Source organism: Engystomops pustulosus, chromosome 6 (assembly GCF_040894005.1).
Source record: "Engystomops pustulosus chromosome 6, aEngPut4.maternal, whole genome shotgun sequence".
NCBI classification, from domain to species: Eukaryota; Metazoa; Chordata; class Amphibia; order Anura; family Leptodactylidae; genus Engystomops; species Engystomops pustulosus.
In genome coordinates, this window is record NC_092416.1 from 12,305,422 (window position 1) to 12,322,347 (window position 16,926).

General features: G+C 43.7%; 1 protein-coding gene across 2 annotated transcripts; it reads right to left on the reverse strand.

Moving 5' to 3' along the window:
- Nucleotides 1-663: 663 nt before the first annotated feature.
- LOC140134574 (cell adhesion molecule CEACAM7-like) lies at nucleotides 664-14,144 on the reverse strand. 2 transcript variants are annotated; one of them, XM_072154983.1, is made up of 7 exons: nucleotides 14,029-14,144; nucleotides 9,155-9,472; nucleotides 7,821-8,096; nucleotides 6,065-6,196; nucleotides 4,953-4,999; nucleotides 4,044-4,142; nucleotides 664-3,039 (listed from the first exon to the last, which is right to left on the reverse strand). In XM_072154983.1, the coding sequence occupies exons 1-7, from the start codon at nucleotides 14,090-14,092 to the stop codon at nucleotides 2,947-2,949; spliced, it is 1,029 nt and encodes a 342-aa protein (XP_072011084.1). In that variant the 5' UTR covers nucleotides 14,093-14,144; the 3' UTR covers nucleotides 664-2,946. The 2 variants fall into 2 exon arrangements, with proteins under 2 accessions (XP_072011084.1, XP_072011083.1); XM_072154982.1 differs by having other exon boundaries at nucleotides 4,953-5,002.
- Between the last annotated feature and the right edge of the window lie 2,782 nt (nucleotides 14,145-16,926).

Consider the following 16,926-nt stretch of genomic DNA (forward strand, 5'->3'; position numbering starts at 1 on the left):
CTGGGGTCAGGTGCTGTGACCACTTGGGGGGCAGCACTGGCTACTGGGGGCAGATGCTGTGACTCTTGCCACTATAGGTACATACATTTGGTAATTGCTGGCATTATGTCACAATTCTGCGCTCAATACACAACCCTGAGCTTGGTTTTGGTTCTGTCTTCTTGTACTTACACCTGTCTGAACACAGAGCAGCCGCGACACAGAACCGGTGCCAACATCTTTGTAAACACATGTATAAGATCCAAAGACGTTCTATCTAGTGGAAAGTCAGACAGAGAACTGGCGCAGCCACAATAATAGATCTGGGCCAATGTGTCCAGCAGCACAGAGGATGTAAGGAGGGGGTTATCAAAAACAGGGAATTACAGAAAGAATATCAGAGCCAGAGCATTCCGTAGTGAAAGCAGCACAGAGTATTTAAGACTGACAATGAGATTATGGAAGGCACTGATTCCCTCCAGCAGTGCAGAGTATTTCAGGAGGGAAGTTATCAGAGACAAAGAACTACCAGGTGAAATAAGTTCAGTCCTTCTGCAGCACAGAGTATTTCAGGAGAAGGCTTTGCAGATCCATCGCAGGCTCAGTGTCGGCCAGTGTGGGGGGGTTGGGGGGAGACCACAAGACATTTTGGTTGAAGTGAAGACAATCTACAGATTTTGGCATCAGGATATTTTATAAAAATACAAATTACAAAACGTCACATTTTATAATCATCTGCATAAACTTCTGTAAAATAGTCATATATTACTCTCTTCTCATGTATGTAACATGAAGGGTTAATGCCCCGGCTCCTCCAGTGTTTGGCATTGGCCTGGAGGGACCGAATAGTAAAATATCCAAAAATAGACTTTGTGCTATTTTTTCATTTATAACACTGAGGGTTTGTTACAATGTATCAGTCATGCTTTTTGGTGATATTCATGTAGATGTAGGATGCTGGGCTCTGGGTCAGAGTATTGTCCCTGCAAAGATGTGTAATCAGACCTTTGTGTATGTCTTTAGTAGCAGCAGGACTGTGATAGATGGATTTATATGGATTGTAGCTTTTATAAAATAGATCTATCTGTCACAGTCCTGCTGCTACTAACAGCACACACAGATGATTACTGCACAGGGGGAAGCCTGTATTCATGCCCTGCCTGTATCTAGGCTTTAGTCCATCTATAATCTTAAGATCAAGGGGGAGGGGGTTTCTCACAGTTTTGACCCTCACAAAAAAATTACTGTTTTTGCATGTAATGGTGTAATTATCCAGATCTCAGACTGGATCCAACAACTTGTCAGAATGCATGTGTCCTCACACTGCTGTGCTCTCAGCTCTTTGCCTAAACTGTTCCTTAGTCCCTTCACTCATCTTGTACTCTGCTTTGAGTAAAAGCTCTCACAGGCTTCTGGTTCAGTACTACAGAACTCATCCAGTACACAGGGGCTGAGGAGTGGCTGTGTGCAGGGAGCACAGAGCACAGCTGTGTAAGAAGACACAACATTGTACAATCCTGGAATAAAAATCCATATTTCACAGTCCTGCTGCTCCTTATACACAATAGATAGCATTGGCTGAACAGAGCACAGCAGTGTGAGGATAAGCCCTCAATGCACTTAGAGAAGCTACAACCCTGGAATATAAATCCATATTTCACAGCCCTGCTGCTCCTTATACACAATAGATATCACTGGCTGAATAGAGTACAGCAGTGTGAGGAATAGCCCTCAATGCAGTAGCTACAATCCTGGAATATAAATCCATATTTCACAGCCCTGCTGCTCCTTATACACAATAGATATCACTGGCTGAATAGAGCACAGCAGTGTGAGGAATAGCCCTCAATGCAGTAGCTACAATCCTGGAATATAAATCCATATTTCACAGCCCTGCTGCTCCTTATACACAATAGATATCACTGGCTGAATAGAGCACAGCAGTGTGAGGAATAGCCCTCAATGCAGTAGCTACAATCCTGGAATATAAATCCATATTTCACAGTCCTGCTGCTATTTATACACAATAGATAGCATTGGCTGCACAGAGCACAGCAGTGTGAGGATAAGCCCTTAATGCACTTAGAGAAGCTACAACCCTGGAATATAAATCCATATATCACAGTCCTGCTGCTCCTTATACACAATATATATCACTGGCTGAACAGAGCACAGCAGTGTGAGGAAAAGCCCTCAATGCAGTAGCTACAAACCTGGAATATAAATCCATATTTCACAGCCCTGCTGCTTCTTATACACAATAGATATCACTGGCTGAACAGAACACAGCAGTGTGAGGATAAGCCCTTAATGCACTAAGAGAAGCTACAACCCTGGAATATAAATCCATATTTTACAGTCCTGCTGCTACTAACTATATACACAAAGATCTAATTACACATCTCTCCAGGGAAAACACATATCACTGTCTGCAGTCTGTATTGTCACAGCTGCTGACAGGTTCCCTTTAAGGAAACAAGCTCAGGGAATCCTGCTGTCGAGTAGCTTAGAAGGGACATTGGCCACAACCTACGCAGCAGGTAGATGTTCTCCAGGGATCCGGGCTGCCATGCAGGAATCTCCAGGTGTAATGTCCCTAATGTACAGAACCTGCAGCACCAAAGTACAGAATGTATGGAGATCCCAGTGGCTGACGGTTCTCCTATATCTCTAGCTCCAGCACCTAGGAGATAGCTAAGATCCTCAAAGACCTCCATGTCTTCATTCATGGAGACATAACCATCATAAGTGTCCTCTTCATAGGTCTCTAAAAGAGGCAGCTCCCAAAGATTCCCCAGGACCCTACAGAGATCCTGGAGCCTCAGGTCCGGTTCTATGTTGGTCCATCTGGAGATCAGATGTGTAAACTGTCCCTAGATCTGAGATGATCTCCACCATGAAAGCTCCATCTGTGGTCCATAGGTTTGGTCTTCAGCCTCCATTGATGGTCTCCTTCCTCCATTCCTTCTATACCTGGGTGGCGTGCTTGACTTTGGGTGGGTTTGGTGGAGGGTTGGGGGATGGATTTCGGAAATAATCTGAGGTGTTGTCTCCATTATTCTGCAAAAACACCAAAAATAATGTTACACTTATTTTTTTTCTGGACAACATTTACAACAACAAACATGTGAAGTCGGCTAAAGACACAACCCTGTGCAGGACCTGTTACTGTAAAAGGTCCTGTACCTATAAGGTCACATGAGCACTGGAACAAAACTACAAGGCAACAAGTGCATAGTTGTGTGAAGGTTAGAAGGTCCCATGTTTAGAGGTCTTCGATCTTTGGCCTAAAGTTATTTTGGGCGTTTGGCCTTATATTCTGGGGGATTGTGGAATCTGGGCTATGTTTCTTATTAATGATGGAGTCTGCAAATGGTCTGTAATATTTAGAGGGCCTGGGGATTGGTTAGAGGGTTTGGTGTAGGTCCTAGATCTATTTGTGTAGCTGTAAATAATAAGAATGGGTTGGCAGCACAGTGGCTCAGTGGTTAACATTACAGCCTTGCAGCGCTGGGGTCCTGGGTTCAAATCCCATTCAGGTCAACATCTGCAAAGAGTTTGTATGTTGTTTGTGTGGGTTTCCTCCTGGTCCTCCAGTTTCCTCCCACACTCCAAAAACATACTGGTAGGTGATTAGATTATGAGCCCCATGGATACAGGGACTGATCTGACAAGTTCTGTGCAGCGCTGTGTAATCTGTGTGCGCTGTATAAATAAAGGAATTATTAGTATTACAAAAGTAAGTAAACTCTGCAGCTCTCAGAAGAATTCATCATCGTGGTCTGGGCCAGATGGAGAAGAAAGAGAATATGAAGAGAATAGAATCATATCTACAGATAGAGAAGACATCTCCCATCCTAGGACTAGGTGAGAACTGGATGAGTGTGACAGGGGCAATGGATACACCTAGTTGCCTTTGCCAGCACATAAAGGTGGGGATGTCTATCAAATTTGGGGGTAAAGATGAGGGAAGGGGTGATGAAGTCTTTTTGAAAACAGCCCAGAACTTGTGGTCTATTGGATCTTGTATCCTACAACATGCAAGGAAAGTGTAATGAACTCACCATGATGTAGGAGCCCATGGAGATGGACGAGCTGCGGTACATGATGTTATTCATGGTGAAGTACGCCGGGTCATCGGGGGATAGCGTAGTGCCTGATACCTAGAGTCATAAGGGAAATACAATAAATATAAAACATTAATTACACAAAAGACATTTTGTAATATCTCTGCTTGCCCTCAGTAAATTGAAACATTTTTATATGCCACTTATCCTAAAACAGAAAAACCAATGGTGACCTAATTGCTCACAGCAGACACTTTGCTACAGTTGTTGCCAGTCTGGATTATTCTATGTGACTATTCTATGCACATTGGGGCAGATTTACTTACCCGGTCCGTTCACGATCCAGCGGCGCGTTCTCTGCGGTGGATTCGGGTCCGGCCAGGATTCACTAAGGTAGTTCCTCCGACGTCCACCAGGTGGCGCTGCTGCGCTGAAGTTCCCCGAGGCCCGCCGGAATGCACTGAAGTTCACCAGCTTATTCCTGGTGAAGGTAAGCGGGAGTCCCGCGACACTTTTTTTTTAAAAATGCAGCGGTTTTTCCAAATCCATCGGGTTTTCATTCGACCACGCCCCCCGATTTCAGTCGCGTGCATGCCGGCGCCGATGCGCCACAGTCCGATCGCGTGCGCCAAAATCCCGGGGCAATACAGGGGAAATCGGCGCAAGTCGGAAATATTCGGGTAACACGTCGGGAAAACGCGATTCGGGCCCTTAGTAAATGACCCCCATTGTCACAAATTATCAGATTTGTATTATTATCTCACAGAGGTTACAAATGTAGTGAACCGTTAGCTTTAGAGGTGTTAGGTCTCTTCTGGATGTGAAAGAGGGGTTCTGTTCTTTGACAGCAAGCAGAGATTTTGAACTAGGTAAGTTACTTCTTAGAGCTGAGAGTAGGTATCTCACCGTGCGGATGGCGTCTTTATGTGGCGCGGCTGGCTTCTTCTCTCTTTCTGCTAAAGAGAGAAACACATGAGTAAAGTAAGTGCCCCCTTAACTCTCTTCAATGCACAGCAGGGGACAATAGAGGAGCAAATATGTGTTCTATCCTGATGGATGATGGCAGGGACATCTAAAATTAAAATAAAACATAAAAAAAGCTATGATAAAATACCTGAGCTGTGTAAATCAGGTGGGTATGGACTTGCCCTTTAAAAATCATTGGGGCACATTTACTAAAGTCTTTGTGCCAGTTTTCTGTCGTACTTTTCACATTCTTTTCTGCTTACACAGGTGTTTAAGAAGTGTCCGCACATTTGCACCCTTTTGTGTTGTGGCTGCACTATTCTTCATGCAACACAAATTTCTGCACTGCAGGGGGCATCCCGGTGCTCAGTTGGACCGTGCGCCAGATTTATCATGCAGTGATACAGTGATCATGCAGTCATGTTAAAGGTGCACCAAAAAAAAGTGGTGCACTCGGTTGGAGCAGAGGAGGTAGCACCAGATTCATGCAGAACATGCCCCAGAAATCCTGAATCTGGCGCCCCCTGCACACTACACAGATCACTGCACATAGTACACACTGGGGCACATTTACTTACCCGGTCCATTCGCGTTCCAGCGGCGGCTTCTCGGACGAGCGTTCGGGTCTTCCAGTGAGTCATGATGGTCCTGCGCCCGACGTCCACCAAGTTCCCTGGAATGCACTGATCTTCACCAAGCCGGGCTGAGTGAAGGTAAGCGCGAGTCCCGCGACACTTTTTTTTTTTTTTTTTAAATGCAGCGGTTTTTCCGAATCCGTCGGGTTTTCGTACGGCCACGCCCCCCGATTTCCGTCGCGTGCATGCCAGCGCCGATGCGCCACAATCCGATCGCGTGCGTCAAAATCCCAGGGCAATTCATGGAAAATCGGTGCAAATCGGAAATATTCAGGTAACACGTCGGGAAAACGCGAATCGGGCCCTTAGTAAATGACCCCCACTGTGCTACTCTTAGTAAATCTGCCCCATAGTCCTTTTATTATAGGTGTATAGTTTGTAACACAAATTATGTATCTAGTTAATTTGTGGACTCACCTCTGTGTCTTTTCCGCACACAAAAGACAACAATGATGATGAGAGCGATGAGCAGAATGACTCCTCCCACCGCACCAATCACGATGCCAGCAATTGCGCCCCCACTCAGCGAAGATGTAGAAGGGTCGGAGACTGCAGGGAACAGAGAAGACATAAGGAGTGGGATACCATGTGCACCACCTGTGAATGACCCCAACCCTCCCCCCACCTAATAAACACCCCAACCCATGTACACCAGTGAGAATAACAAAGTTATTTTGATGCCCCCTGTGTTGGACTTCTCCAGGAACACTGGTGGGTGGCGCAATATGGAGCAGGGTCAAAAACATTGAGGAATAATTAAGAAATTGCTATAGGGTGCAGGACTCAATATCCTATGAAGTCACAAAGTCTGAGTCTGCACTACTTATTAAAAATTATGGAGCAGTGGTTTTTACATGAAGTTACCTTTCATAATATATCTACTCTCTTAATGATGTATTAATTCCTTAAGACAAGGGTTGGATGTCCGGGACACTCCACCTCAGGGCGCGTTCACACGTTGCGTTTTGGTTGCGTTTTCATTGCGTTTGGAACGCATATACAACAACTGATGTGAGGTAATTTGCCTAATTACATTACCGTTTACGTTTGTAAACGCAATGTTAACGCATGCGTTAACAAAGCGCATGTGTTAACGCTTTGTTAACGCATGCGTTAACATCGCGTTTACGATGCGTTTTGTTAACGCATGCGTTAACAGTGATGAAATTAGGCAAATCACCTCTCCTCAGCTGTTGTATATGAGTTTCAAACGCAATGAAAACGCAGGTCAAAACGCAACGTGTGAACGCGCCCTCAAGGGGAAGTTCATAAAACGCCTACTAGCTGGAAAGTTCCAGACAAGACTAGTGCCAGATAAGATGGAGGAGATAAGTTTTTGAGGTGTAACCAGACAAACGGCTTGCAGACATCAGGCCGGCTGCAACTCTGATCCCTAACAGGCCCTGCCTAGGATTGCTGCCCAAGCATCTAATCTCTACTGAAGCTTATAAACCGGGCTGTGAGAATCCTTTGCCAGACATTACCCAACCAGCTAACTTGGTCCTGGACAGATTAGACTGTTACCTTGACCTGTTGCCATTGCTGTGTTTGAGTTCTGGAATAAAGGAACCATGAGTAGATGTTTTATATCCCTTGTCTGCGTGTGATCCCTGGCTGCCGCTAAAATCAATAGCCTCCCCTCTACCATCTACCTGCATATCCCTTACACACGCATACACCAGGAGTGTCCCAGAGAAAACTATTTCCACCTAACAGGGGCATCTCCCTCTTGGAATCCACCTGCCAGACCTGCCCTTTGTGGATGAGTTCTGTTCCATCAGGACCAAGCAACGGTGACCCAGACGAGCGCAAGGCTGCACTCAAACCAGCCACTCAGGTATAAGGGGAATCCAGCTGCCCCCAAGCCATTAGGTCAGGCCCCGGTGGGAGGACGTTGCATACACACTATATAGAAGTTTTTGTTTGAACATTTGCGTGAACGTTATGGTGATTTGGGTGTACACAAGGTTTCCACCACAACCCTTGGCAGAAGAGGACATGTTTACATCAGAATGTCTCGGATCTCAGGTTTAATCTTTGCTTTCATGTTATTCTAGCCACAAATTAAGATTCACACTTTTTGCCTATTATAACGTTGTCATTGTCACTAGCTGCCAGCAGAGGTTGTTGGGGAATGTTTTACCCTGTTGTGTCCCCAGGTGGCTCCACTCACATGAAATATTCAGGAACCGCATTGCATCTCCCCAGGAGACCGGGTTGGACACGTTGCAGGAGTAGTTCCCACTGTGAGTTCTGTTCGGATGATTGATCTGTAGGATCCGACCTCCATCCAGTGTTACGTAGCTGCCATTGATCACTAGTGATTGTCCCTCCCTCATCCATGTGTAGGTCATCCCACCACTGGAGGCGCTGCAGCTCAGGTTAACAGCAGGAGAAGTCTCATCCACCGCAGCCGGAGACTGAGATACCGAGACATTAGTCACAGGGTCTGAGGAGGAAAATGTAACAAGTCACATGATGTATCTGTACCGATATGTACTGCTCGTCCTGTTCATGAATACAATCCCAGAGCCACAGAAAAAACTGACACAAGAGCAAAAATATAGGACAGAGGAAGCCAAGAGTAGCTATTTCCATGTGCTATATTACAGGCCAGGGACTGTTGTCATGGAGGCAAAGGCAATGAAGACGTTTTAAAGCAGGTGTGTATAACAATTATGATCCACAGCGTTCTAAATCCCCCCCTCCCTTCTTCAACATCTCCGCTTGCTGTCAGTAAATCGACATGTTTTTATTCAGAGCCTAATCCCTGTTTAAACCCAGCCGAAGGGTTGATACATTTGCAGACACTTTATAAACACATGTGCAAGATACAAAGACGTTCTATTCAGTTCAAAGTCAGACAGAAAACTGGCGCAGCCATAATAATAGATCTGTGCTAATGTGTCTATCCTCTGACTGCAAGCAGTGATCTTAAAGGGATATTCTCATGTGGGCATTTACATTTAATTCATCTGCCATATACAAACATTTTTTCAATTGTATGTTACTAAAGAAAATGTACTTGTGTGAAGATTATTTCCTATAAATGGAATCATGTTGGCCCTTAGAAATATAATTGCTGTCCATGGATACGACCACGTGTGAAACTAATTTTTTTTTTTGTTAATGAAATGTCTGAGACTAACTGTATGTCCCCCAGACATCCTGTGGTAATGAATATTTAATCCAGGTGGTCGGGGGCATCAATAGCGCATGTGTGGCCACTGATGCCAGGGTGTGGGGGTGGTCGTATCCGAGGACAGCCGTCTCCTTTCTAAGAGAGAACGTGGCTACATTACTGGGAAAGTACTTATTTTTCAATAATATGCAATTGAAGAAATGTTTGTATATGGCAGATGAATTAAATTAAATGCAAATGTTCAGATGTAAATATCCCTGGAAAAATGCTGAGGATTTGAAGCATGGATATATTAGAAAGTTGTGACTGATCTTTCCTTATTTAAAATAAAAGAATCCCCGTAATTAACTCTTTTCTGGACTCACCGTAAATATTGACCCTAAAACTCAGTGATCCTGTAAGATCGCCAGGCGGCGCCACACTGACGCTGTAATTCCCGCTGTCACTCTTGGTGCTGTTATATATGAGGAGGGATCCATTCCCAATAATATCCGCTCTTCCTTGCAATGTAGGAGATGAAGCAATGATGTTCTTATACCATGTGACCAACATGGACCCATCTTTATTCCAGGTGACGACTGCATATTGATTGGACGTGTAGGAGATGGACAGACTGATGTTTCTTCCCACCAGGAAATCAACGGAGGAATTACTGACAACAGTTATAGCTGCGGCTTCCTGACCTGTGGAGAGTAAGATAACAGAGGGTAACAGTAGTAACTGGTAACAAGGAGCTAATGTATATATCTAATATATAACTCTGTATGTATGTATGTATGTGTATATGTATGTATGTGTGTGTATGTATGCATGTGGGTCCTCTAAAGGAATCTGGACCATCGCATTTACAATCACCAAATTTTGCACAGCCGCTCTCTGTGACTCGGTTAACATCATAGACTCAGTTTGGAGTCCAAATTTTCATCCCGCCATATAACCACCATACACAGGAGCCATTGTCTGCTGCTCCTGTGGCAGTTGGTAGCTGAGCTGTGATTGGTTGTTGTTTTGCCTCAGGTCATTAATATGAGCTCTGAGCTGTGATTGGTTACTATAGACAATGAGTATAAGACGCTTATGTATATAGGGACAGTAAAAGAGAGATGGAGAGGGAGAGACACAGAGACAGTCGAGACAGAGAAAGTCAGAGACAGATAGAGACAGTGACCATCAGATAGTCAGAGACAGAGAGACAGTCAGAGACAGAGAGATAGATACATATAAAATATTTTTTGTTGACCCTTTCTATTTTGTTTTAGCTAAGAGCAGTTCTTTACTATCCAGTACAGTATACAGTATATACACCAGCAAAAGAGGCACTGAATTCTCATCCTGCTGTTTTCAGGAACTATTATCTCTAAACCCCAATGAAGCAGCACTTCAAGTGCTTGAAAATTCCTTCTAGAGAGTGAAATGCTGTAGTCTAGATTTGGTGGTAATACAAATCCTTTTGGGAGCACTGCTTTATCAATATCTATGGATTGGTAGGGCCAGGTCGGCCTTTCAGTGCTTTCACCCATCAGTTTTCTGCATGTGCTGCTCCATGAGACTTCAGGGGAAACGTTCACACGCTGGCACATCGTGCGCCAACATATGGTGTAAGCCCCGACGCAACAGATCTATGGAGAAGCTCCAGCAATCTGATGTATCCTGTGGCGCTGTTGTACAATTGTATACCAGCTCCTACCTGGCGTAGAAATGCACTATAACCAGGGGTGCACCAGCTATGGGGCAAGTTGAGCCACTTGCCTCAGGCAGCACCATCTGCAGAAAGATGGGGGGGCGGCATCAGGGACGCAGTTGTTTGTTGCAAAGCAGGACCTGCCACTTAAAAATAGTGGGGGTCATTTACTAAGGGCCCGATTCGCTTTTTCCCGATTTCCCCTGATTTGCCCCGGGATTTTGGCGCACGCGATCGGATTGTGGCGCATCGGTGCTGGCATGCATGCGACGGAAATCGGGGGGGGCGTGGCCGAACGAAAACCCAACGGATTCGGAAAAACCGCCGCATTTTTTAAAAAAAATCTGTCGCGGAGCTTGCACTTACCTTCACTCAGCTCGGCTCGGTGAACTCCAGTGCGTTCCGATGCTTTTCAGTGCAGCAGCGACACCTGGTGGACGGCGGAGGAACTACCTTAGTGAATCCCGGCCGGACCCGAATCCACCGCAGAGAACGCGCCGCTGGATCGCGAATGGACCGGGTAAGTAAATCTGCCCGAGTGTCTCTACACATCTGATGTCAGCATGGGAGAACTCACTAAACATAATCTGATATATCACTACTGGCTGGGGCAGAGGGCCTATATAGCTAGGTTGCTGGAGCAGGGAGAAAACGCCCCGTGTTGCCCACTCCGATGCACCCCTTCACATCTTTCCATGGTGCGGAGGTGGCTTTAGGGGGGAAATAAGTACAATTCCGTGTCCTACACAAAGAATGGAGATTATTTTAGCACATACTGTGCAGTGAGGGAATTGAGTATTTGATACACTGTTAATTTTGCACATTTTTACAAATGTGGAGAAGTCTGTAATATGTATTGTAGAATCACATTGTATCATTTTTAAATGTATCAAATACTTATTTTCCCCACTGTATCACATATCTAAAAAAGCTGGAAAAAAGAGCAGTGCAACACAAATCCATCCTGATAAACCAGGGACATTACTAATAGCTCTAGGCACCGGACTGTGGTAGCTTCTTATATTTATTATCCATGGCCACCTTCTAAAATCAACTTTTATAATTATGCTAATGAGCCTGAAGAGCTCTGGGGTGTTACCATAGCCCTTCCATGCTGTAGCTTCACAGGCTGTTAAACTGTTCCCTCAGGGAAAGTGCTCCAGCACAGTGTAACATCCTGTCAAGCTACAGCTACTTTTTTTAAAGACTTGTTTTTTGTGAGATTACTTGAATTTTTTGGATGACATCATTTTGGGATACCTGTGACTCATTGGGGGTCCCATATAACTGATACCACTCATTTGAGTTATTTTTTTTTTCAGTGGGTGGCGAGAGTGGAGAAAAATGGTTGTTGGCCCCCCGTCTATTGACTAAATTTTATTGAATGGTTTTCATCATCAACAATTATGTAATGTGTTCATAAATTTGGGGATTGTGTGTCCCATTTTGTAAAATAATGAACACCAAAATGTCAACCGGTGCCATATCTAAGATATATGGGGTTGATTTATCTTCAAGCAGGAATAGTGTGCCCATTATTTTTTTTGTTTTCTTTGGGGGTATTTTTCCAAATTTTTTAGGAACAATTTAAATGGTAAATCTAGTGCCTACGCTACATGGAGACATGGAACAAACCAGGATTCCTGAAATGTAGCAAACTCCTGGTTGTGCATTAAAAAAATTTCAAACAATGCATAAAACAACCCAAAAAGTCTAATTAACATATTTTAAAGGAAGGTTATACAACATTTGCCCCTCTTTACTTCATCAGGAAGTTGGAAGTCATGGAAATTATGGGCAGTTACCCAAAAGTAGGAAATCATGGAAAGTGCCTAAAAATACTAGTATTAAAAGCTGTCCATAGAAAGCACCAAGGGGGGCTGGGGGTTCTGAGAAATGTCAGGCTGGAATGGAAAACAGGAGGGTCAGGCCCAACCCTAGAGGAGCCGATAGCCAGGGGAAAACCTGGCAGGGGCCATAAGGTGACAGGATCATCACAGAGCCCTGTCCCCAGGACTGCATACATCCTCATGCCAGTCACATTCTTCATCACCCTTTCCCCCAAACCGCTCCCTCCAATAAATGTGATTGATAAGAAAGAGTCTGACGTGAGGAGCCATAAAACTTTTATAGTCCTTGGGTACTGTAAAATCATCAACACTACTGAACTGAGGGGAGATAGATAGATAGATAGATAGATAGGAGATAGATAGATAGATAGATAGATAGGAGATAGATAGGAGATAGATAGATAGGATATAGATAGATAGATAGATAGATAGATAGATAGATAGATAGATAGATAGGATATAGATAGATAGATAGATAGATAGATAGATAGATAGATAGATAGGAGATAGATAGATAGATAGATAGGAGATAGATAGATAGATAGATAGGAGATAGATAGATAGGAGATAGATAGATAGATAGGAGATAGATAGATAGATAGATAGATAGATAGGAGATAGATAGATAGGAGATAGATAGATAGATAGATAGATAGATAGATAGATAGATAGGAGATAGATAGATAGATAGATAGATAGATAGATAGATAGATAGGAGATAGATAGATAGATAGGAGATAGATAGATAGATAGATAGGAGATAGATAGATAGGAGATAGATAGGAGATAGATAGATAGATAGATAGATAGATAGATAGATAGATAGATAGATAGGAGATGGATGGATAGATAGATAGATAGATAGATAGATAGATAGATAGGAGATAGATAGATATGAGATAGATAGGAGATAGATAGATGGATAGATAGGAGATAGATAGATGGATAGATGGATAGATAGATAGATAGATAGATAGATAGATAGATATGAGATAGATAGATGGATAGATAGGAGATAGATAGATACATAGGAGATAGATAGATGGATAGATAGGAGATAGATAGATAGATAGATAGATATGAGATAGATAGGAGATAGATAGATGGATAGATAGGAGATAGATAGATACATAGGAGATAGATAGATGGATAGATAGGAGATAGATAGATACATAGGAGATAGATAGATAGATAGATAGATAGGGAGATAGATAGATGGGAGATAGATAGATAGATAGGAGATAGATAGATAGATAGATAGATAGATAGATAGATAGGAGATAGACAGATAGATAGATATAAGAGATATATAGGAGATAGATAGGATAGCCCTCCATATACAGTCACTTACCTGTGTATATGAGCAGCAGGGTGGCACAGCCCTCCATATACAGTCACTTACCTGTGTATATGAGCAGCAGGGTGGCACAGCCCTCCATATACAGTCACTTACCTGTGTATAAGAGCAGCAGGATGGCACAGCCCTCCATATACAGTCACTTACCTGTGTATATGAGCAGCAGGATGGCACAGCCCTCCATATACAGTCACTTACCTGTGTATAAGAGCAGCAGGATGGCACAGCCCTCCATATATAGTCACTTACCTGTGTATAAGAGCAGCAGGGTGGCACAGCCCTCCATATACAGTCACTTACCTGTGTATAAGAGCAGCAGGATGGCACAGACCTCCATATACAGTCACTTACCTGTGTATAAGAGCAGCAGGGTGGCACAGAGCAGGGCACAGCGCAGGGCGGCGCAGCCCTCCATGTCCAGTGTGACATCAGATACCTGTGTACAGGTGACACTGGTTACAGGTGTATTTCCTGTTACCTGGAGGAGGGGCAGGGTGACAGGTACAGGACACGCCCCCGCCCGCACTCCTCACATTACAGAGCTCCGCTGTATCTAAGCCTCTCATGTGTGATACACCCCTCCCCCTGACACACACTGGATACATTGTTACATTCCTAAGGGTTAATCTGATACACATTAACTGAGTAACGGACCCCCCCCCCCCTCCCTACCTGAGATGTGTGGGGGGCGGCCGCTCTATGGAGACATCCTCGGAATAGGCAGTCCCATGTAAATAGAGGATCACACAGAGACTCTTAGAGGGGAGGTTCATTATAGACAGTCCCTCTTAGTCTCTCATTGATAATCGGATAATAATGTTCCCCATCCCCAGTAACTATGAGAAGTCACTAGTTCTACTCTAGTCACAGCCAAAGCAACGAGTATCCTTCACCGTAAATAATCTTTCTTTACACTTTTTACTCCAGTCACAGCCAAAGCAGCTGATACTGAACCTGAATGTTCTTGTGGACTCAATGTTTAATACGGACAATGGCACCAGCTACACTGTGACTACACGTCTATGAGCTGTGGGGACCAGAAGCATTTCTAGTGCAGCTTTGGATGTGACTAGAGCATATTTCATGATTCCTGAGCCTTGTATAGATGTCTCCTCAGTCTGATTATATCACATAGTACTGGTTCTGATAATATGGACCATGCCTGATATTATCATCTTCCTCTCCTCCACTCACTCCACAAGCTGCAGCCGAAACCTCAGCAGTGATAGTGAAGAGCAGAAACTGCCAGGAATGTGGACAGGACTTTCTGTTATGCTGCATTTTTATGTCACAAAAACCAAACCGGAAAAACTGGACCCGTTTCAAAAATATTCACACCCCAACCGGACAGCGGGTGTAACAGTCGCCCTATACGGGTGTGGTCATGTGTGTATATATATATATACAGTGCACAGGAATGTCCCGTATTATACACTATAAATATCCCTTTATAGGGAACTCACACCCCAGATCTCAGGAGACACAGAGTATATACTGTATATAATGATATATGTACAGCCGCTATAACCTGGGGATCTCCTGTATATAATGATATATGTACAGCCGGTATAACCTGGGGATCTCCTGTATATAATGATATATGTACAGCCGGTATAACCTGGGGATCTCCTGTATATAATGATATATGTACAGCTGGTATAACCTGGGGATCTCCTGTATATAATGATATATGTACAGCCGGTATAACCTGGGGATCTCCTGTATATAATGATATATGTACAGCCGGTATAACCTGGGGATCTCCTGTATATAATGATACATATACAGCTGGTATAACCTGGAGATCTCCTGTATATAATGATATATGTACAGCCGCTATAACCTGGGGATCTCCTGTATATAATGATATATGTACAGCCGGTATAACCTGGGGATCTCCTGTATATAATGATATATGTACAGCCGGTATAACCTGGGGATCTCCTGTATATAATGATATATGTACAGCCGGTATAACCTGGGGATCTCCTGTATATAATGATATATGTACAGCCGGTATAACCTGGAGATCTCCTGTATATAATGATATATGTACAGCCGCTATAACCTGGGGATCCCCTGTATATAATGATATATGTACAGCCGGTATAACCTGGGGATCTCCTGTATATAATGATATATGTACAGCCGGTATAACCTGGGGATCTCCTGTATATAGTGATATCTGTACAGCCGGTATAACCTGGGGATCTCCTGTATATAGTGATATCTGTACAGCCGGTATAACCTGGGGATCTCCTGTATATAGTGATATCTGTACAGCCGGTATAACCTGGGGATCTCCTGTATATAGTGATATCTGTACAGCCGGTATAACCTGGGGATCTCCTGTATATAATGATATATGTACAGCCGGTATAACCTGGGGATCTCCTGTATATAGTGATATCTGTACAGCCGGTATAACCTGGGGATCTCCTGTATATAGTGATATCTGTACAGCCGGTATAACCTGGGGATCTCCTGTATATAGTGATATCTGTACAGCCGGTATAACCTGGGGATCTCCTGTATATAGTGATATCTGTACAGCCGGTATAACCTGGGGATCTCCTGTATATAGTGATATATGTACAGCCGGTATAACCTGGGGATCTCCTGTATATAGTGATATCTGTACAGCCGGTATAACCTGGGGATCTCCTGTATATAATGATATATGTACAGCCGGTATAACCTGGGGATCTCCTGTATATAATGATATATGTACAGCAGGTATAACCTGGGGATCTCCTGTATATAATGATATATGTACAGCCGGTATAACCTGGGGATCTCCTGTATATAATGATATATGTACAGCCGGTATAACCTGGGGATCTCCTGTATATAATGATATATGTACAGCCGGTATAACCTGGAGATCTCCTGTATATAATGATATATGTACAGCCGGTATAACCTGGGGATCTCCTGTATATAATGATATATGTACAGCCGGTATAACCTGGGGATCTCCTGTATATAGTGATATCTGTACAGCCGGTATAACCTGGGGATCTCCTGTATATAATGATATATGTACTGCCGGTATAACCTGGGGATCTCCTGTATATAATGATATATGTACAGCCGGTATAACCTGGGGATCTCCTGTATATAATGATATATGTACCGCCGGTATAACCTGGGGATCTCCTGTATATAATGATATATGTACAGCTGGTATAACCTGGGGATCTCCTGTATATAATGATATATGTACAGCCGGTATAACCTGGGGATCTC

What these genes read in the sequence shown, in the direction of transcription:
- LOC140134574 (XM_072154982.1), bottom strand. Translation starts at nt 14,092, where the DNA reads ATGGAGGGCTGCGCCGCCCTGCGCTGTGCCCTGCTCTGTGCCACCCTG. An exon ending in CCTGCTGCTCTTATACACAG is followed by an intron (nt 9,473 to 14,028) that starts GTAAGTGACTGT and finishes TACTCTCCACAG; the next exon opens with GTCAGGAAGCCGCAGCTATA. An exon ending in TTTTAGGGTCAATATTTACG is followed by an intron (nt 8,097 to 9,154) that starts GTGAGTCCAGAA and finishes TTTCCTCCTCAG; the next exon opens with ACCCTGTGACTAATGTCTCG.